This window comes from Microcaecilia unicolor, chromosome 2, assembly GCF_901765095.1.
Source record: "Microcaecilia unicolor chromosome 2, aMicUni1.1, whole genome shotgun sequence".
NCBI lineage: Eukaryota > Metazoa > Chordata > Amphibia > Gymnophiona > Siphonopidae > Microcaecilia > Microcaecilia unicolor.
In genome coordinates this window covers 401,272,830-401,296,009 of record NC_044032.1, presented here as the reverse complement: position 1 = coordinate 401,296,009, position 23,180 = coordinate 401,272,830, and the positions used below count along the sequence as shown (strand labels likewise).

The window sequence follows — 23,180 nt, the reverse complement described above, 5'->3', positions numbered from 1 at the left end:
CTTGCATTTTCTTAGCCTTGCACAACTCCTGCTACAAAGTAAAGCAAGCCCTTGGGGGTTTAAGGAAGAGTCTGTGCAGAACAGATCTGTTCTTGGTGTCGTCAGGCCTGCCACTTGCCTGGCTTTTAGATATGGGGCTAGAACGAGCAAAAGACTGGTGATAATGCAGCACCTTGGGCATGTTTCCCACTGCTTGGCAAAAAAAAAAGTTCAACTGAATTGAAGACAAGATATATATTTTATGCTGCTGTTTCTTACTGGTAACAAATTGATTCTGCAGTTCTTTTATTATGAATTTTATGAACAGTTTGGCCAGTTTAAAAGACATGCTCCCCAGTGCTGCTCCCCTCCAGCTGCACCAGCTAGCACACTAGAAGGGAATGTGTGTGCATCTTTGTGGTGTTGTGGCCTGGGCTCTATACTTCCTGTGCTACCGGTTCCATATCCCTGTCATCAGCCTGCCTAGCAGCAATATCCTATCTGAGATTTAACCGTGGCTGTTGGTGTTGAGGCAAAACAGTGGCCGCCACAGTTAAAATTACACCAGCTGGTGCTGAGTATCCATCGTCAGTGCCAACCCAGGAAAGCTATCCAGTTAGTGGCCTTATTCAACCTTTTTGCTGTTTTAACTTTATCCAGTTAGAGGTCCACCAATAACCTCCAGCCCTGCCCATGGACCAGAGATGGTCATAAGAAGACACATTCAGAGGCACCATCTGGTTAGTGCCACTATATATCCCTCTCACCGGCACTTATCTGGTTAGCATCAACTGCTAAATCTGTCCCATTGTTTCCCAGATGCTGGCTGACTCGTTGATACACTGCATGTAGTGCAGCTCAACACACGGTCAAGATCTGAATGAGCCTACTGCCTTTTATATATAGCCAGATGACTGGTACTATATACGTTTCATAGGAGTCATCCTAACCATGTGTCAGGGCATGAGAAAGTTCTTCCAGACAGCACTATGGGGTCCTTTTACTAAGCCGCGTAAGCGTCTACGCGCACTCAACGCACGCCAAAATGGAGTTACCGCGCGACTACTGCGTGGCTCTCACAGCAATTTCATTTTTGGTGCGTGTCTGATACGCGCATCTGCAAAATATTTTTTTATTTTCGGATGCGCGTAACGGACGTGCACAGGTCATTACCGCCCGGATACTTGACCGCTGGCGCTAAGGTCTCAGACCCAAAATGGACGCACAGCAATTTTGATTTTCCTGCACATCCATTTTTGGCCAAAAAAAAGAGTCCTTTTTCACAGGCGTACTGAAAAATGTATTGGCGCGCACCCAAAACCCGCGCCTACACTACCGCAAGCCATTTTTCAGCGCGCCTTTGTAAAAGGACCCCAATATGTACAATAACAGCTATTCCCACATTGAGTGAAGTGCATAGCAAAGAATTTTTATCCAACTATGCAAAGTAGCAGAAATTCAGAGTACAGTTTGAAAAGTCAAAGGCCCACTTAATACCATACATAAAGCAACCCCTAAATTGATTATGTGGAGCATATGTTTAAATATCTCATAGTTAAGACAGAAGATTAATAATTGGTTTTATGGTGAGGAAATGATTCTATTTTGTAAGTTGAGAGAAAGTACCACCACTGTGTCTTCCATGATTCTGCCTTATCTATATTTGTTATAGCTGGGGCTTCTGTTTTTAGGTGTTTACAAGGCAATTCTGTAACTACACGCTTGCAGTTACACACCCCTTGCATGCATAAATGTGGTGAAAAGTGTCTCTTATGTGCATGAGTGCCCTAAGGCACATGTGTAAGTGTATGCACTCTAGCATAAATGCAAGGGGGCATGCATGCAACTTACAAAATATAGTAAGTTACACATGCTTCTGCTGCATTTATGCATCCTCAGTTATTCCAGCTCTATGACTGGTGCAACTGAGAGCACATAAACTTAGCTAGTATTCTGTAATGGAATCTGGGTGCACGTATGCCGTTATAGAACAGTGCTCCCTGCGGTACATCGATGCATCTGAAAGGGGGCGCCCACTTATAAAATTCTCCCCTTAATGTTCTAGCTAATCAGTGACTCTTTGAGGGTATAAAAATTTATGTGTATATGCATTTTTGAATTAAATACATACATTATTTTAACACATGGCCATAACAAAATATGATTCAAAACCCAACCAGCAGCAGCAACACTCATATCCTGGCAGCCATCAGCAAATACTGACTCCACCAGCTAGTCTTCAACTTTTTTTCCCTGTTCCTGTCCCTACAGCTATCAATCTGCCCAACCTGGCCCACTGTTCTGTTATCACTACTTCCCATGTGCAACCTTAGGAACAGATGTACAGCAGAGCTGGTGGGATGGGGAAGAGAGTGAAAGATCTAAGAGAGGTTAGGAAAGGGGTGTGAAAGTACTAGTAAAGGCAGTGGTGGTTTTCCAGTGTCCGTCAAATAAACACCCATATTATTTCAATGTTTTGTATAGGAAGGGGGTGTCAGTTTTCATCAGATAAAACCAAAAATAAGAAGCCTGAGTCATATTAAAGTAGAGGTGTAATGCATTCTGATTAGTCTATGGTAAGGAATACTTTTTTTTTCTTTATTTTGTAGACTCAAGCACTGGGACAAATAAACTTGATTATGTGTTTCCATGGTTTCCTTCTCTGGGGATCTCTTAGCATCTTCCTTTAGCACTGTATTCTTAACTGCATATGGCTTAAAATATTCAACTGCCAACATGCCTAATTTACCTTCTTGATTAGCATACCAAGGGCCCTGTTTACTAAGGTGCATTAGTGTTTTTAGCGTGCCTACACTTAGCGCGCACACTAACCATGTAGGCGCCTACAGGGATATTGTAGGTGCGTACATGGTTAACACGCATTGAAAATGTTAACTTGCCTATAATGCTGCTTAGTAAAACAGGGCCCCAAGGCACTTATTTTCAAAGCATGTCTCAAAATGCCCAAATGGACATCCATGTGCTTGAAATGTCCAAATCCCAATTTTGCAAAGGCAGAAAAGAGACATCCAACGAGGGTTGTGTTGTGGATGTGTTTTGGGCAGGACTAGGGAGGGCTCAAAATCAGGATGTCCAAGAGCGGTAACTGAACAGGAAGAAATATCCAAGTCTAAAAAGACGGATGTACTTAGTTAGATCTGTTTCAATCATGTCTAGAGTATAAAAAGGTGCTCTGAGCAACTGACCACTGGAGGGATTAAGACATTACATCTCCTTGCTGTCCCCCTTCCTCATTCCTGAAAGTGAAACTGGAAAGGGATACTAGCATCTGTGACAACTTCAGGTATTATGGTCATTCTTAACAAAACAGGAAGCAAGTCTGAGGAGGAGCCTAGTGGTTAGTACGGTGGACTTTAAACCAAAGGACCCATGTTCAAATCACAGTTCAACTCTTATTTTTTTTTTTAAATTGTATGCCTTCCTGGAACAGAAACACCTACTGTACCTAAATCCATAAGCCACTTGCAAGCCTGAAGGCTATTGAAGTGGTATATGTTCTGCTACAGTAGGTATTTCTCAGGTAGGTTCCTGGAGAGCTAATAATTAAAAAAAAAAAAAAAAAAGAGTTAAAGCGGGATTTGAACCTGGGTCCCTTGTTGTACAGCCACCACTGGGCATACCCTCTCTTGTGCATGGATGTCTGTGTGGACATTTTCTAAGAATGCTGCCATACAGATATCTATGTCCCTTGTTCCCCCTCTCCCCCGCCCCATTTATAATTTGGACATTCCACGTTGCAAAATGGCATTTCATGCTGGGCGTCTCCAGCACACAGGCATCCATCTCACATATTTTCAAACAGGAAATCATGACATGTTTCCTGTTTGAAAACACATGTGAGATGGATGTCCGTTTCAGATGTCCTGATGTGGACATCCCTATTCTTCTTTGGACGTCCTTTTGAAAATCCCCCTCCAAGTAACTTCGCAAATGTGATTGGCCAAAATCTGGCTTATCCTGTTAGAGTTGTGGGTTTTGTTACTGTTCGTTGAACATACTTAACTCTTGAGATTTTAGCTATAACTGAGGAACACTGATAAAGCATCCTTGATGTAAAATAAATAAATAAATAAAAATTGGGCATTTATTAGATAAACACTGGAAAAACATCACTTCCCCTAATACTGTCACACCCTTCCCTTGGCTCTTCTTGTATCCTCCACTCTGTTTTGTGCCTCGTCTATGCTAATGACTCCTAAATGACAAAAATGTACATAATTGATTCCATCAGCGATAGTACCTGTGGCACAATAACATTAATAAACACAGATTTTTTTTGTACCCTCAAATAACCTATAATTAGCTGGAAAATAAACACCCAGATTTAATATTCATAAACACCTAAGAACAGAATTCTAAACACACTTTAAACTACAGCAATCTGTTCACAGTGCAGTGTATAGTAATGTGGCACAATATAGCAACATATTGGATGTTGGCAAATATTTATCATGTGGCCTGTTCAGTTACCTCTGTTTCTACTTATCCACTGCTTTCTAAAATTTATTGATATGGATTTAGATTACACCTTTTATTCAGGAGTAGCTCAAGGTGAGTTCATTCAGGTACATAAAATATTTCCTTGTCTCTAGAGGGCTTGTAGTCTAAGGGGTCCTTTTACTAAGCTTTGCTAATTCAAGGGCCTACTGCGTCTTAATGTGGGAATTTGTTGTGCGCTAAGTCCACTTCTAGCAAAGCTGTAAATTTGACCTATTTTTCTTACTGTGCTATTGTTAGTATTAGCACACGGCCAGTGAAATTAGCACATGAGATGCTGAAGTCAGTGTGCTGCCTGAATAGGACTTCTACAGCTATTCTTCACGCCCTCCAAAGTAAAATAAATACTGCGCACTTAGGGCTAGATTCTAGAAGTGTCGCCACAAAAATTTGGCGCTAAAAGCTATTCTATAAAGGGTGCTCTGGGATGAGCACCCTTTGTAAAATAGTGTTGAGTGCTGAATTTCGTGCAATCCCACTGTTCTATAATATTGAAACATCTTTTGTGAATGCTCCTGACCTGCCCATGCCCCTCTCATGGCCACACCCTCTTTTCAGTTGTGTGTGATCCGATTTATGTGCCCATTGTTACAGCATAGTGAACAGCCAGATCGGCTCTCAAATCATAATTAGTGCTAATTAAGGCTTGTTACCTCCTATAATTAAATTGTTGGAGCCTGATAACTAATTATTTGGGGCACCAATCTGGGATCCATGCCCAATTTCAGGGGTTAGCATTCACAGATGGCAAAATTAATACAAAATGCTTGAACACATTCTGCATTAGGCCATTTTTCCCATGTTAAATGCATATTAACGTGGTTTAGTAAAAGGGCTCCCAAGTTTGTACCTGAGGCCATAGAGGGTTAAGAGATTTTCCCAAGATCACAAAGATCAGCAGCAGGCTTTGAACCAGGATTCCCGAGTGCTCTAACCACTAGGTTACCCCTCCTGTTCTTCCAGCTGTCAGCCACATAAGCTTGACTGCTGCAGATGGATGCTCCTTATCCTTTAAGAAGTGCAGCCAAGTCCATTCTTTCTTTAGCCTCTACGTATTGCTGAAAGTGTATTTATTACTGTTGCTCTGTGTAAGTTGCCCTGGCTACCACTTCCCCAAAGAGGACACATGTCACGCCCCCGCTTTGCCCCTGCCCCGCCCACACCACGTCCCTTTCGGATCCTCGCCCTCACCCCGCCCCCTGTCACATATTCCCCTCCCCCGGGTCACATATTCCCCTCCCCTGCCCCCGTCACCTCCCCTCCCGTCACCTCCCCTCCCCCTTGTCACACATTCCCCTCCCCTCCCCTTACTTACTATCTACTGCCCTGGTGGTCTAGTGACCTCTTTGGGGCAGGAAAGAGCCCCCTCTTTCCTGCCCGGAGCGCTGCCTTGCCCTGCATCCTTCTCGGTCTCGGCTCGGGATTCAAAATGGCCGCCGAGAGTTGAAGTCTCGTGAGGCCGCGTCAACTCTCAGCGGCCATTTTGAATACCGAGCCAAGACTGAGAAGGATACAGGGCAAGGGCAGGCAGCGCTCCGGGCAGGAAAGAGGGGGCTCTTTCCTGCCCCAAAGAAGTCACTAGACCACCAGGGCAGATAGTAAGTAAGGGGAGGGGAGACCTATGGCGCCGCTCGCCTGCCCGCCCGTTTGTCCAGAAATCCGGATAAACAGGCGGGCAGGCAAAACCCACCGGAAGCCCCGGACATCTCCTCAAAAAGAGGACATGTCTGGGGAAATCCGGACATATGGTAACCCTACCCCAAAGCATGTCACAACTTTGCTGCTACTCCAAGCAAGTAGGCCTTGCTATCTACTCCTCTTGGCCATCAGCTTTTCCAGATAGAAGTGTGTATGTGTTCTCTTTCCTAGTGCAATACCATATGGTACTAAGTAAAAGTACATATATCCACATATTTCTTTACTCCACTTTTCTGTTGCTCTGGCCTTACCATTGCCTTTTAGATTTGCTGCAAGCATACCTGAGAAAGCATGCCTGAGTCTTCCAGATGTATTTTCCTTCTTAACCCTACAGCTACTTTTTTTTTTCTGAAAAACTATGAAAGGCACTAGGAGAGAAGTTGTGATGTGAGTAGCTTTCGCATAGGTCTCTAGGAGATCAGTTGTTTTCTGACTGGTCATATTATTCTGTTTCTAGAAGCACCATATATAGGAGCTGATAGATTTTTATGCATCAGAAAGTAATGAAGTACATCCAGGAAGGACTTTAACTATGTGCTTTTGCTTTCAGGGAGCAGAGAGTCACCGGGATCATTGTGTTCATTCTGACTGGCGTGTCAGTCTTTATGGCTCCTATCTTAAAGGTAACTATATCTTCTGTTCCTGCTTCATGGGTGAACAGATTTCCTGTCACTTAGGATATAATTCCTCAGGGGCAATGTGTCCAAATGGGTTAGTTTTGCATATACTATGTAGGTAATGAACCTCACTCTTAAGCCAGGGTATGCGGAGCAGGATCTCAAATTTATTGCAAATGCTCACTACAGTGCTTGCATTGTGCCAGAGAGAGCTTCCAGGCTTCATTAAAAGCAATTTCCAAGCATACCTTGATAGCTTGCCTATAGATATAGGACCAATTTCTATAGATGGTGCCAAAAAGTCACCAAAACAAAAATGCACTAAGCGCTATTCTGGAAATGGTGTTGGAAGTTAGGTGCAGTTTATAGATTACGCTTAGCACCGACATTGGTGCCTAACTTTAGATATGAGGATTTATACCAAGTAAACTCTGGTGTAAATCTTTGTGTCTAAATTAGATGTGGATCCCCCTTATTCTATAACAGTGAGCGTAAATTGTACGAACACCCCGATCCACTCTTGACCCTCTCCTATGGCCGTGCCCCCTTTTTGGAGCTGCGCGTCAAATTTTTATGCGGATCCCTGCAACTAAAAATGCGCATATAAATTTTAATTATTGCTGATAATTACTAGCACCCAGTTATCGGTGCTAATTGGCTCGTTACTCAGTTAAATTGCACATGCAAATCTGATGTGTGCCCAAATTTGCACACACAATTTTAAATGCTATTTATAGAATTTTGGGGATAATTTCCCATGGGAATTGGCCTCTGTATTTTGTGGTGGTTGATGAGGAGACACGCATGGCATTCAGGGGTCCTTTTACTAAACTGTGGAGAAAAAGGGCCCTGTGCTAGCAGCATGGGCTGTTTTTCCCGTTTGCCAGAGCCCTTTTTACAGCAGTGGGTAAAAAAACCTCCAGTACACTTCACCAGTACATATGCCTGTAAATTTGCAATAGAGTGTGTAACTGGCTGTGAACACCATGCATTTAAAAATATGTGTGTGCATGGTGCTAAACAATGGAATATGTGTTCATTGCATGTCCTAATACACAAGAACAGTTCTGAAAACCAAAATGCATGTAAGTAATATCAAACCATCCTTCTAATACACTCGTTGGAATGGCTCAGTTGTCTGCAACTGAAAGTGCCCTTCTTATGAAAGTACGGTAGGCACCTACTTCTGGCAGCTAAAAATACACCTAGCTGGATTATGATTGCTTTAGGTGGGTTAAATCCAGGGGTGGACTGACAGTGATCTGGGTCCCTGGGCAGTGAGGATGATCTGGGCCCATCCCCGGTCGCTGACCACAGCCCCCCTACCACCATGCTACCACTCCCCTACTGCCACAGCTGTCGCTCCCCCCCCCCCACACACACAAACACACTTTGAAGGGCCCTGGTGGTCTGTTGGCTTTTGGGGGGGCAGGAAAGAACCCATTGTCATTAGCACATATAAGCCACAGTTTTAGATGGGAACATATACATATATTTTCCTTTTCTAAAACTGCTGCTTGTTGAACATATATCATCAGCCGCATCCACTTTTGTGGCTGGTTATAAAATCACTTCTTATATCTCTCAAGCATTTTCTGTTGTCTCGTATGAAGTTTTTCTAATTACAAGTTTATGGGCCACTTTTATAACAGCAATAAAACCATTCAGGGTGTTAAAATGTGTTTATGCTTATGCCCTTCTGTTGTTGGAATTAATCTGAGTAATCCGTTCCAAAAGTGCAAATGTCAGATCACAACATGGATATAGTAGAATGCTAATGTAAAAGTTCAGCCATGCTTCATCCTGGTAACTCATTTGTGGCTGCCACACAAACTGTGGACCAACCAACCATTTGGACTGTTGTAATTCCTTGTTTTGAGGCCTCAGATAGAGAGAATTAGTCCAATTAGTCCAGAATACTGCGATCAAGCTGCTGTTTGGGGTGAGGAAATATGATCAAGTTACTCCACTTCTGCAGGCCATGCACTGGTTACCAGTCGAGTCCCGTATAATCTTTAAAATATTGGTGTTGATATATAAAATTCTCCAGATTAACTCCCCACTTTTCCTGGCGCAGTTTCTGATGCTGTATGCGCCTTCTCAATCCTTTTGGTCGGCACAGCAGTACCAGTTGGTGATACCATCTCCTCGACAAATTCCCCCGGTTTCGTTGTGAAATTCTGTGTTTAGTGTGGTAGGTCTTATGCTCTGGAACCAACTGCTAGTCTTTTTTTATGTTTGGAGTCTTCTTTGATATCTTTCAAAAAAACTATTGAAAGCTACTTGATGCAGGATTCAACATTAGGAGTCATCGCCCAGGAAAAGGATATAGGTGTCATCATTGATGATATGTTGAAACCCTCTGCTTAATGTGTAGTGGTAGCTAAGAAAGCAAATAGAATGCTAGGAATTATTAGGAAAGGAATGGAAAACAAAAACGAGAATGATAGAATGCCTTTGTATTGCTCCATGGTATGACTGCATCTCGAATACTGTGCAAATGTTTGGTCACCGCATCTCAAAAAAGATTTGGGGGTGTAATTTTAAAGCACTTAGACTTACAAAATTATATAGTAACTAGGGGTGGGCAGCGATTAAAAAATCTAATCGCGATTCGTTTCACAGGCTCCACCGTCCTTTTCGAGAGATGCTCAGCATGGCTGATTGTCCTTCACCCATGCTGTTCAACTAGGGGTGGGCAATGATGAAAAATTTTAATCAATATTAATCATGGTATAAAAAATTTTAATCATATGATTAGTTGCACCTCTGGGCTGGATGGCTTGGTTCTAGTAAATTCCCAGTGCATGGAAATGTTTTAAACCTGCTGAATATAATGAAAAGTTGCATACACACACTTCCTTCCCACAGCACATTGCTCCCCCTCCCCTCCATGCAGGTACCTACCTTTCTCCTCTCCTGCTGCATCCTTCCCCTTCTGCTATTAAACCTGTTACCCCTGACACAGACACCCATTTCTCTTCTGCCCATTTCTCTTCTGTCATGTTGCTGACCCCCCAGCATACATGTCCAGCATACCCCCCCACATTTATCTTAACATTTATCTGGCTCTTCATAGGGTCTCTGGTAGCAATTCCCAAGTGGTACTTGCAAGTGATGCTGATGCCTTTTATCTGCTATGTAATGGCAAGGTAAAATAGGATAGGCACGGGAGAGAAAGTAGTGCTGGACACCAGTCAGGAGTTGAATTTTGATCATGATTAAAAAATGTAATTGTAGTTAAAATTTAACAACGTTTTTTTGCATTAATAGTGCACTAAATACATGGAGGAGTGGAGGAGTGGCCAAGTGGTTAGAGTGGTGGACTTTGGTCCTAGGGAACTGAGGAACTGAGTTCAATTCCCACTTCAGGCACAGGCAGCTCCTTGCGACTCTGGGCAAGTCACTTAACCCTCCATTGCCCCATGTAAGCCGCATTGAGCCTGCCATGAGTGGGAAAGCGCGGGGTACAAATGTAACAAAAATAAATAAAATATATACATGCCTATATTTTAGGCTCAAAAACTCATGCCAGCCATAGAGCTGATGGAAATGCGTGAGCCTACATTACTGAACAAATATGTAAATTATAATATTCTATAACTTATGCATGTAATTGTGCACCCCACTCATACTCCTGCCCAGATTCTGCCAATGTTCATGCCCCTTTAAAGTATGCATCATCGCAGTTAGGGGTCATTTTACAAAGGCACGTTAGCATTTTTAGCACACGCTAAAAATAATAATGTGCTAAACATTAGAGACACCCATATATTTCTGTGGGCGTCTCTGGCATTTAGCATATGATAATTGTTAGCGCACACTAAAAATGCCACCGCGCCTTTGTAAAATAACCCCTTAGGTACCATGTTATAGAATAGAGGTTAACTGAAATATTGGCTGTAGTCTGGTCATTTACATGCATTCTTGGCATGTAAGTGTTGGCAAAACATAAGGAGCAGAACAGACGAATACAATCCAAAATCAGTTTGTTAATGGTTAACAAACCAACAATGCCAATATAACCCTATTTTTGCTATCTTGGATTTTGCAGATAGACTGCCCTGTTGTTTCCTTGGTCCATTCAAATGTTGGCACCCTCCTTATAGAATTGACCTCTATGTCCAAAGCAGTGATTTGGTCCTTGCTTCCCTGCTCCTTGGACCATTGTACAGTTATATAGAGTACATTTGGTCATGTTGTGCTGGCAACCTGTCTGTAATATTAGCAACTCTCCTTTCTTTGACCAGGCTGTTCCTGAACAATGGGTACATTATAGCTAAATGAGCATCTTTGAACTTGGGAGTCACCCACTTGTGTGCCTGTTTGTTGACTGAAAAAAGCATTGTTTCTCAGCTGTGACAGGTATTTTCCATGGATAGTAGGCTTGATCAGGCACACAGTCCCTCCCACTTTCCTGAGAGTTGGTTTCCTTATTGAGCTATAGAACTAATTGATGTACTGAGGAGAATGTTATGCATGGGAAGGGCTATGCATGGAGCTTTAAAATGTAGTTCTGAGTTTTGGGAGGGCTGTTCCGGTGATGTGAGATGCCATGCACTTGTGTCCCTGATCAGTCCTTTTGTCTACGGTTACAGGTGAGAGAGAGCACTTTTGTGAAAATTAGACTGTAACGGAGAAGTGCAGGACAAGATCTAACTTTACACTGGCAGATGTTCCCTGACAGTGTTTATTGCACATTCTCCCAATTCTATAACAAGCGCTAAAAAATGTGTGCGCAAATTTGAACACACACTCAAATTTGTGCACACATTTTAATTGAATGACGAACAAATTAGCACCAGTAATTGGCTTTTTAACAAGCCATTATTGCCACTAATTAGATTCAATTAAAATGCGCATAAATTCCCGCACCTAAATTTTACGCACGAGTTGGAAAAGGCGGTGTGGAAATGGGAGGTCCATGGGCAGATCAGGGGTGTGAGTTTTAGTTACACATGTAGTTACAGAATAAGGGGAGAGATGCAAGAAGGCGACATATACCTGACATATGCTGTGTCTCTCCTTGTTGTTCTTTGTGGCTGTGATGCCGAAGTGCAGGGGAAAGTCGGCGGTTGGAGCCTCACTGCGACCGCCCCCGCAAGTCTTCGGCTCTGTGGAGTCTTTTGTGGTGAGGCCGGGAACCCCAGTTCGGTCGGGAGGGAGCCTGCTTGAGACGCCTGGAGAGGCTGGAAGTCACCTTGAGCCCTGATGTAGACCTCCCCCTTACAGCCGCTATTTGTTTTAAAAGTATTTCTGTGTAACTTCCTTGAGTGTCCGCTAGTCTTTGTACTTTTTGAGAGAGTAAAATATTGATTCACTTCTACACTACACTCAGGATTTTGTAAGCCTCAATCATATCTCTTCTCAGCTGTCTCTTTTCCAAGCTGAAGAGCCATAACCTCTTTAGCCTTTCCATCCCCTTTATTATTCTGGTTGCTCTTTGAACCTTTTCCAATTTCATTATATATTTTTTGAGATAGGGCGACCAGAACTGAACGCAGTACTCAAGGTGAAATCGCACCAAGGAGCGATACAGAGGCATTATATTATTCTCAGTCTTAGTTACTATCTCTTTCCTAATAATTCCTAGCGTCCTGTTTGCTTTTTTGGTAAGATCCTGTTCCTCCCTGCTTGTTTATGTAGTACATTGCTATTTGGTTGTCTGTCTAAACTAGGATAACTTTCTTGACCAACTAATCTTTGAAAGCCTTTAGAGTATTCCATATTGTCCTGAGTGCCAGGAAAATTTGTCTGATATAAATTATTCCTGGGGTTGGGAGTAGAGCTAGGGTGGGGGTGGAGCTGTGGCACCCCAAAGTAAAAAAGCTAAACTTGAAAAGTACTTGTGGAATATAAACTTTGCATTAGTATTAGTATTCTTGTAGGTGCATAGAGTGTACACATACATTTACGCCTTTGGGCAAATGTACATTTATGCAAGAAAATTAGTGTGGTACTAGGAGTCACTGTAGGAGCCTATTTTATATATGCTTATAAGAACTTATGTTTGTATGAAGTAGGTGTTATTTTGGTAATTCTGCATAGGCATCCTGTTATGAAATTGCCCCTTACTAGTCTAACACCAAGTCACAAATTAGATATGCAGTAATTAAATAAGAGCAATCAAAAGAAGTAATCCAAAAAGCAAAACTCTCAATTAATAAATCTCGCTACTCAAATGACTTTTATGACTGAAACATAGACCTCTGTTTACTAAAGCGCAGAATCCTACAATAGGTCGTTAATTTTAAGGGGTTAATGCCTTTGGGAGAATGATTTGGGTTCAGTATTCAGGCGGCAGCCATCACCATTTTGCTGAACGTTGCCAGTATTAAACCTAGAAATTTGATGTCGGGCCATATCTGTCCACTGGTGTTGAATTTCTGGATTTCCGGAGCTGGCTAACATTTAGCCGGTTAAGAGTGATGTTTAGCACTTAACTGGCTATGGGTTACCATATAAAGATAGGACTGACTTTTATGCAGTCCTATTTATGTGGTTAACCTGGCCAGTTAAGTGCTGAATATCAGCACTTAATTGGTCAAATGCCGATTCTGCCACCGGAACATCCCCAAAATAGCTGGGCTTTAGTTCAGCATTAACTGATTATTTTTAGCAGTGCTAACTGAAAATTAGCAGCTAACCCTGAACAGGCAAGTAAACTGTCCAGGAACTGTTTCTGACCAGTTAAATTGCTTTGAATATCAACCCCAATATGAATATCTGATTTTTGGTTATAACCAGAAAACCCTGATAACACCTCCCTGATGGAGAAATTTGGGTTTATGGATATAACTGAAAACCCCAGAAAATCATCCCTCACCCTGTGCAGGGATCTGATGACATCATCCAGCAGCAGATGACATCGTGCATGAATGAGATCTTTGGAGCAGGCAACTTCAGCCACGGTGTCCTTTTTGACAGAAAGGCGCATTTTTAATAAACATAAACCTGGCCAACATTCAGCCCGCAGAGGTCAGTGGTTTTTTTTTAACACTGCCTACTGTGGGCAGAATTAGCTCCAGATATTCAGTGTCAGGCCTTCGGGTGTAATGTGAATAATGACTGAATATCGGCTGGGATCCACATAAGATTTTCAGCCCATGTCATGACCTCTACCCCCTTTCCTGATCCTCCCACCCCCCCCCCGGACTTTCACTATCCCCCCTTTTCCAATCCTCCCTCTCTGTATAGCCACAGACAAGCGATTTTACTTAGTTACGTTCTCTTTTGTATTGTAAGTTTACGTGAATTATGTTATAGAGCCACTGAAACATGTCCATGTTGGGTTTTGTGGATGTATTTTATTTTTCATTTTATCTTATGGGTTAGGTTTATGTTGAATATTTTTTTTTGATATAGTGTTATATTGTTAGTGAGTTTATATTCGTAAACATTGTAATTCACACAAGAATATTCTGCTCAATATTAAAAACGATTTAACCATCCAGAAATGGCTGCTGACCAGTTAAAACACTTGTTCAATTGATTTTCAGCAGCACTTAACTGGTTATCGCCACTGAAATTAGCAGTTGGCACCTAAATGAAAATTAGCTATTTTGCGGGCGTTCCAAGGGTGGAGTCAGCAGTTGACCGGTTAAGTGCCAAATATCGGCAGGGTAGTCACATAATTGGGACCACATAAAACACAGACCTATCTTTATTCAGCAACCCATAGCCTTTTAAGTTCTGAATATCGACTGAACCAGTTATATGTTAGCCATCTCCACATAAACTGGATATTCAGTGCTAAAGCCCAGAAATGGCCCAGGATTGAATATCGGAAATAATGCTGGCGGTGGTCAGGAAAATTCTCACCGCCACTGGATGAATGGTTGTGTTTCCCCGATACTCCGTTCCACTCTAAGATGTTATCAACCTTTATGCTGTCTGAGATCTTCCCAAAAACAGCTGCTTGAAGTTCCATCATTTTAGCAGGTTCATTTGGAAAAGTGTATCTAGTGGTACCCGCATTTTATGATGAACTGGATGTTATTGTAAAATGCCAACCTCCCAACCTTAGTTTTTTAATTCCTACCCTGGTGCAGTCCACCTTTTGCTCTACAGAATGAATGCATTGCGCTGAGAAGTTGAAAATCCAGGACTTGGCAAACATCTCTTGATGACGCAGAGAGGTGAGGTGAGAAGTCCCTGAGAATGTAAGGTTAGCTGTTCCAAAGGCTGCAGATAGCACAGCTTGTTTCTGATTATCAGAGGAAGGGTACATTTTTAGGACCTAGCAGTTGTTTGTTTTTCTTCTCCTCAAGAAGGGTGTCCCTTGAGGTAAAACACAGCACTTACAAGCCAAGAAGTTCGTTGTCAGATGTTTATGCCCTTAGGGAAATTAGGTTTCTGTTCAGTAGTGTTTTTCATGCCTGTTTCACAGCTGTTTGCCTCATTATTTCATTTCTTGCAGCTGCCATGCTTTTAAAGCTCTTGTGTGCGTGAGGCCTGCAAAAGTCTGGGTACAGATTCACTCTTGAATTGATGAATGGGTAGTGGTAAAAAGGTCCTTCATTATACAAGCAAAATAAATAAAGGGTAATTCATTTGACATACTATCTTTCTGTGGTACAATCAAAGCAGTTTACATATTGTATCAGGTATTTTCTCTGTCCCTAGTGGGCTCACAATATGTTTTGTACCTGGGGCACTGGAGGGTTAAGTGGTTTGCCCAGGATCACAAGGAGCTGCAGTGAGACTTGAATCTGGTTCCCTGGGGTCTCAGCCCACTGCACTAAACATTAGGCTACTCCTCCCCTCCAAAAAGATGGTGAGATCTAACATGCCTTCCTGCCCATTTTCATTATATCATGCAAAATATCTTCATTGTGGGATCAGTTTTTAAACTGTCTGCTATGGTGCGAAGTCTGCATGTACTTTTGCACCTGCTGTTTTCGTGGGTAGATTTTCAATGGAAAGTTTTAAACCCTATATTCAAAAAAAAAAAAAAAACACTGAGCACCAAACTGTAGGCTCCGTAGGGGCCCTTGTACTAAGGTATGGTAAAATCTGAGCTTAATGTCTTTTAATGCAGGACTTTCCCTTATGGTAAGCCCAGATTTAACATGGTACTTTTAAGGATTTTTCTTTTTTTGTTTTCTTTGCTGGTCATGCACTAATGTTCACATTAGCTGGTGGTATGTGCAAAAAATTAACACAGGAGTTCTTACTGCCTCCTGTTTAGGAGGTGTTAAGTGTTCTCATGTTAACTCTGTTATCCAGTTAGTGTGTGCCAATCATAACACGATAGCTGGATAACATAGAAATGCCTGCTGTCCCCCTACGACATGCTCCCCTCTGCAATTTTTTTTAAATCAGCAATGCACTGGTTAGTGTGTACAAACAGGTAAAATACTAGAAAATGTTTAATGTGCTTTGCAGTACCCTGTTTGCAAGTGCTAACCGTGTGTTCAGGGCTTAATGCCATTTAGTAATAGACCCCTTAATTAGGTGTATACATTCATTTCCTATTTTCAGCCAAATTTAGGAACTTACTGTATATACTGGAATATAAACTGAGATATTTTTGGCCAAAAAAAGGCAACAGAAATTGCATCTTGGTTTATAGTTGGGCCTACTCTTCCTCCCACATGGTGTCCAGCACTCCTCCCAATCCCACTCTCCCATGTGGTGTCTTTCTGCCGCCGTCCGCCAACCCCCCTCCCCCCCCCCCGAAATGGAAGAGCTTCCTCTTCCTTCCTCTCTCCCTTCCTTCTTCCCTGACTCACCCATAAACCCCTCCCTTGGGCCTACCATATAGCCCTGGTGGTTGAGTGGCAAGTTGGGGCAGGAGCAATCCCTACACGTTCCTGCCCATACCATCTCCATAGCAAAAATGGCTGCTGCGACTTCCAGCAATAGTTTCATGAGATTGCCACTGGAAGTCACAGCAGCCATCTTTGCTATGGAGGTGACATGGGCAGGAGCGTGTGGGGATAGCTCCTGCCCCAGCTCACCACTGGACCTTGAGGGTAGTACAGTAGGCCTGTTTGGTTGGGGGGGAGGGGTTACAGAGGAGGTGCTTCATCTGTTTAGGAGGAGAGAGAGGGATGTGGAAATGGAGGCAGGAGCTCTTTTGGTTCAGGGGAGAAGTGGGCTTTGGTGGGGGAGGGAGGAAATAGGAGGAATATGAGAAGTCATGGGGAGAGGGAAGGACAGGAAAACTTGAATATTACAGTTTATATTCAAGTTAACATTTCCTCCCCCCCCCCCCCCCATTTTTTTTTTTAGAGAAGAAATTTTATCTTGGTATATATTCGGAAGGTTTTATATTCTAGTATATACAGTATCCGTCAGGAAAAAATTCACTTAAATTCAGAATCCTAAGAGTTAGGCCTTCAGTTGACTTACCTTGTTTTAGGAGCCTAGTTTAGGTGCTTACTGATAAAAATCAGGGCTTAACTCTAACTTTTTCCCCACCCAAAATCCATACCTGTTGCCCCTCCCCCCTCCACACTTTTTCATCTGATGGCAAACTCAGTTTGAATATTTTTGAGAACTGATGCAAGAACTTCAAGTGTGTGGGAACCCTTCAGCCTTAAGCAGACTTTCTCCCTAAAGACTCTTATCAATCCAGTGGACAGTTAATTTGCCATGGGGTGATGGAACAGTATGTTGTGGTAGAGACATATGTCTGTTCACCAAGAATTGCTACTAGCTTCTTCATCTTCTCCACTTTAAAGTGACCCAACTTATCACTGTTCTGTTTGGCTGGAGACTAGTGACCAGTTCAGCAAACACAGGCAACTCCACTGTTATAGGTTATACTCACTGAAAATCAAGATATAAGATGAGATGATCCACTGTTTGCATGACAAGGTTTGCAATAGCAAAATCCTGTTCCCAGTTTTGCTGTTTAATTTGGTTTACTGAGGAATTGTCATTTATATCTCACTTCTGCTTTTACTTTTTACTTTTAAATGCAAGCATCAGATGTAACTGAGTAAAGTAGTAAAAATTGACAAAATTATTACTTCAGTAAAAGTAAAGGCAGGGCTTTTTTTGAGGGGGTACTTGGGGGTACTGAGTACCCGCACCTTTTCCATTGCCTGCTAAAATTGACCCATAAACACCAAGTTTTAATGAAAGAGCTCAGGCTCTACACACCAATTCTGCCTTGTCATAGATTTTGTGACTGGTTGCAGGGGGCCTGGTTATTGTGAAGTGCATCTCTCAGTGATCACCCCACCCTTAAAGGGTGACCTAACATTTGAGTACCGGAACCTTTTTTGCTAGAAACAATGCACTGAGTAAAGGTAACAGATGTTATCCTGTAATTTTTTACAAGTACAAGTAAAAGTAACATAACTTTTACTTAAGTACAGTAACTAGTTACATTTACTTAATTATTATACAACATTACCTAGATCTTTTTCTTGGGTGCTGACCCCAACTCCTCCCCTCCCCCAGCGTTCAGAATCCCTGGTGGTCCGTGGTCGCCCAACCTCCCTGCTGGCCCCCCGGCTGGCCCCCCTACCTTTTGTTGGAGGAGGGACGCAGCCTGCCTGCCTCCCTCCTCTTCCTGTCGACGCCGATGCAAATTGGCGGCGCCCAGCCCTGCCCATTGCATCCTGGGATGCGGTGGGCGGGGCTACAGACCATGTAAGGGAGCGGTGATGTCTGGTGTGGAAAGATACAGTTGGGTGTCATCAGCATAGAGATGATACTGGAAACCATGAGATGAGATCAGGGAGTCTATGGACACCTATACGATTTCTGAAGCCTATGTAAGTATCTTCAAAATAGTCCAACAAATCTGAAATCTTAAGATTTAACAATTCAGCTTCATCTAGAATATAACCAAAAGCTTCAGGCACTTCATGAACAGGTAAAAATGCCAGAGAACACAATGACTTTACCATGTGGTGAACATCTTTATTCTCAGTATACGCTGCAGTAAATCCATTACATTGTACATTTCTCCATACAGACTGAGTCAAATGAAAAAAACATCCCTGAATATTGACATCCAGGAATTCCTCCTCGAAGGCCGCTTTTGAAGCAAGCTCAAAATTCATAATACAAATTTCTAGAGCTAAATTATGTCTTTAATATAGTAAACAGGTGAGAATAGGTAGCTTGGGTTTTACCAGGCAGAATAAATTTCACCACCACAAACTGCATGAATAGCAAAAAACGTTGTGAGCAAACTCCAAATTAAATAAGTAAAATTGCATGTGCTATGAAGAAATAAAAATACATATTCCAAATCCATAGAGCAACCTCTATTGCCATTGAGGTAGGGGAGGCGTGAAGAATCATGAGCTGCTGTAAAAACTGAGAAAAAGTATTTTGGGGTAATTTCATACAGCATATTTTACATACTGAAGCTGACTCTTATCTGGTACTGAACTTTGGGCACGAGGATTTATGCCAGCTGAAACCTGATGTGAATCCTGGTACACAATTTGAGTACGGATCCCCGCTATTCTCTAACACTGTGCACTTCTTTTGTGAACACCTATGATCCGTCCATGCCCCTCCCATGGTCAAGCACCTTTTGAGTTGCACGCGACCCAATTTAGGCATCCATTGTTACAGAATAGTGTGTAGCCAGATCGGCACCCAAATCAAAATTAGTACCAACTAAGTGCTTGTTAGTTTGAATAATTAAATCATTGGCGTCCATTAATTATTTTGGGCGCTGATCTGGGTGACCTTTATAGAATGCAATGGATGGTGGTTGAATGAAATCTAGTCAGAACTTTACCAAATGTTTCTTGGTGTAACATGTCTGTCACCCTGTGGCCACTTGTAGTTATTGCATATGTGTGAGTTTATTGCTGTGACTGGAACCATTTTATCCCATAAGAAATTTTAATGCTTTAAGAGAAATAAGATATGCTTAAAATAGTTTTGATTTTAACCTTTGGTAAATGTCTACTATTACATAAATATTCTGTTAATTTAACATTTATCACTTTTGAGAAAAATCAAGAGGAAACATCCCCTAGAACCTAGCTTTCCCCCCCCCCCCCCCTGTTTTCAGTGTTTTGCAGTATAGCTTTGGTTCATTTGCATTTGTGCATGTCTTGAACCCAACTATCATTGTCACTTTCTAAGCTGTTGCTCTGCAATTAATTTGCCATGAGATAGAAAGGTGTCACTCATAGCTACTTATCAAAGCTGTTTAACATGTTTTTATTGTATGTGCACATATTAAGGAAAGGAACAGAGCAGGCCTAACCATTAGGCTGGTCTATGTGGTTACCTAGGGTGACAGCACAGAGGTGCATGGTGGCAGCATCCTTAGATTCTACATGCTACAGCGTTCTTTTATTCTGCATGTTGGTAGCATCAGTGGATGCTGCATAGTGGCAACGTCTTTATATAGTGCATAATAGTAGTGTCTTGATATGCTGCATGATGTCAGCCTCCTCTTTATCCTGCATGGTGTCAGCATAATTTTATGCTGCTGGTGGATGCCTCCTTTTATGCCACTTCTGGTGTAGGGCTAATAAGGTGATTAGCTAATTAGCTAATAATTACTCTGGTAGAGTTTGTGGCTTGGCTTGGTCTGTCTGGAGTATGATTTTGCCCTAAAGTTGTCCCAAAACAAAGAAAGAACCAGGCACACCCATTAAGGGGGGCCGCCCACAACCGGGCTGAAGGCCAGCGAAGACAGGGGAGGGGGGGAGGGAGGAGAAAGAGGAGGAGTGAGAAGTGAGAGAGACACGAGGGAGGCATTTCGAATCAGGAGGCAGGAGAAGAGCAGCGTTAGGGGTTTGGGATGGCCGGACCTGTGGCTCAGAAGATGAAACTACGTTTAAGAGCTGTGTCTGTGTACCCGGGTAGAAATGTAGCCCAATGTTTATTTGAAGATGTAATGTATTGCGTTTAATTTGTAATGCTTTCAATGTTCCTTGCTGCGGCCAAAATAAATCCAAATCGAACGAAGACATGGCGTATAGTCTAGTATTGGGGGAGCACGGGATGGTATATCTGAGTGTGTGCCGAATGCCCGAGTTAAGGGTTCTTCCAAAGGTTTTGCTGGCAATATGAGAGAAGAATACCACACTTTGGAAATATATTACAATATATATATATGAAGGAGTATATAAAACACTGTCTCTCACCCTTAAGAATAGTCCCTCAGGTACACTGAATCACCTAAAAAACCCTAATCCCCCCAAAGAGGAAGTGAGATGGGAAGGGTGGAACTGAAAGAACAGGAGCCAGAAACTATAAAAGGTAGGGCTAGAATGGGATTAAGGAGGCCCATGGATGGAAGAAGTGATCTCAAGCATTCACCTTCACTACGTTTATCTAGCTACTATGACCTGGCAGAGGTAAGCTAACCTTTTCATTTGAATATTTGTGAACCCAGTTCTGAGGCCTGGCTGGCCCAGAGAGAGTGAGATAGAAACTCGACAGTCTGTGTTAGGGGTGTGGCAGTCACAGGCCATGGATTGTATTTGGGCCTTGTCAGCCACAAACCCATGTCAAGGCTTTTCCCTGTGAATTAAATAGATTTTACCTTTTTATTTCTGACCCTGTGAAGTAACAGGCCTTAGGTTTAGTGAATAAAGTATTTACCTAGTTTCCACAACTTTGGCAAGCTGTATTATTTTGAGGCCTACCATCATACTCTCTCACAGTATATATAAAATAGAAGGATATATTAGTATGGCAAAGCAATGAGGAAAACTTAGCAGCAAGACGTATCAGTACATGGTAGAACAGTAAGGTTACAATATCAGTGTAACTAATTATTATCCTGAGACATAACTACCACTGCTAACATAAGACCACAAGCCAAAAGTTTCTGATTCACTTGGAACATGGCAAATGCTTTCTATCTCTCCTTGACTGTAGGAAGGATAACTAATGTTACCCTGTAGGTTGCCGGGAAAAGTCCTTTGGCTCCCTCTGTGTGGCAGGTCTCTTTCCCTCTTGGACTCTAAGCTGAAGTTTCCTAGCAAGCTCCTGAACGAGGGCATGTAGATAGGCAGCCTGCTCCACTATGTCTTCAGTCTGTGCTCATTGTGGAAGCTATCAGCAATGAATTTGGAATGCACACAGCTCTTCTCTGGAAAAAAAAAAAAAGAATATAAGTGGAGGAATAATAATGATGGCATGATCTCCATGGACTACAATTGGAATGAAGAATAATGAAGGGTGACAAGACAAGGATATCACTTCAATAATGTCCACAGTGGCAGCCTCCTTTTGTGCTGCAATCCTGATGTGTTGTGTGGTGGCACCCTACCTCAGACAGCCTAAAAATACTCGGAGTCACAATCGAACTCAACCTTACCCTTGAGAGCCAAGTAAACTCTGTAATAAAGAAAATGTTCTACTCAATGTGGAAACTTAAACGGTTAAAGCCTTTCTTCCCGAGAGAAATTTTTCGAAACCTAATACAATCAATGGTCCTAAGCCATGCAGATTACTGCAACGGAGTCTACGTGAGATGCAAAGAACAATTCACAAAAAAACTCCAGACTGCCCAAAACACAGCAGCCAGACTGATATTTGGTAAAACACGATTCGAAAGTGCCAAACCCCTTTTTAAGGGAAAAATGTTATCTCAGATTATATGCAGATGGGTTTATATTTGAGTATATATGGTAAAAACTTCTGCTTTTCATTTCCTTCACATGGATGCCTTACATTTCCTGATTCAATGAAATACCTGTATGTCAATTGAGCAAGAGCCTAATTCTATAATGTTAAACCTATAGCCTCGGTGGTTATAGTCTTTCATAATTGCCAGCTATAGAACTTATGAGCACCATTGCTTGACTATTTGAAATACTGAACATTCCAGGCTGCATAATACTCTGAAAGGGTGCAGCTCTTGGGACTAGTTTTTCTCTGTATCCATCCACTGGTAAATGGACATAACCCGTTTATTCTGGACTGGGTCTGAAGGACCAGTCTGGTCTAAAGGAAAGAAAATTACCAGATAAGACATAGTTTTTCCTTAGTATTTCTGTGGCTGTCTGGGAAAGGAGCCATGTATCTCATGAGAGCCACTGATTAGTGAAAGCAATATTTATTTATTTTTTTGTTACATTTGTACCCTGTACTTTCCCACTCATGGCAGGCTCAGTGCAGCTTACATGGGGCAATGGAGGGTTAAGTGACTTGCCCAGAGTCACAAGGAGCTGCCTGTGCCTGAAGTGAGAATTGAACTCAGTTCCTCAGGACCAAAGTCCACCACCCTAACCACTAGGCCACTCCTCTTTCTTTCTTTCTTTCTTTCTTTCTTTCTTTCTTTCTTTCTTTCTTTCTTTCTTTCTTTCTTTCTATCTATCTATCTATCTATCTATCTATCTATCTATCTATCTATCTATCTATCTCACAATTGAGATGAAAATACTGTACATTTTCTCCATTCCTGGGCTTAGATGCCTTGCT

General features: G+C 42.2%; 1 protein-coding gene across 2 annotated transcripts in view; it reads left to right on the top strand.

Moving 5' to 3' along the window:
• The window catches only part of SLC4A4 (solute carrier family 4 member 4), a 490,468-nt gene that overhangs the window by 428,374 nt on the left and 38,914 nt on the right, over window positions 1–23,180 (top strand). For both annotated transcript variants that reach the window (XM_030190631.1, XM_030190632.1), the window contains exon 20: window positions 6,746–6,818. In XM_030190631.1, coding sequence (XP_030046491.1) covers window positions 6,746–6,818 — 73 coding nt within the window. The remainder of the gene's footprint in view (window positions 1–6,745; window positions 6,819–23,180) is intronic.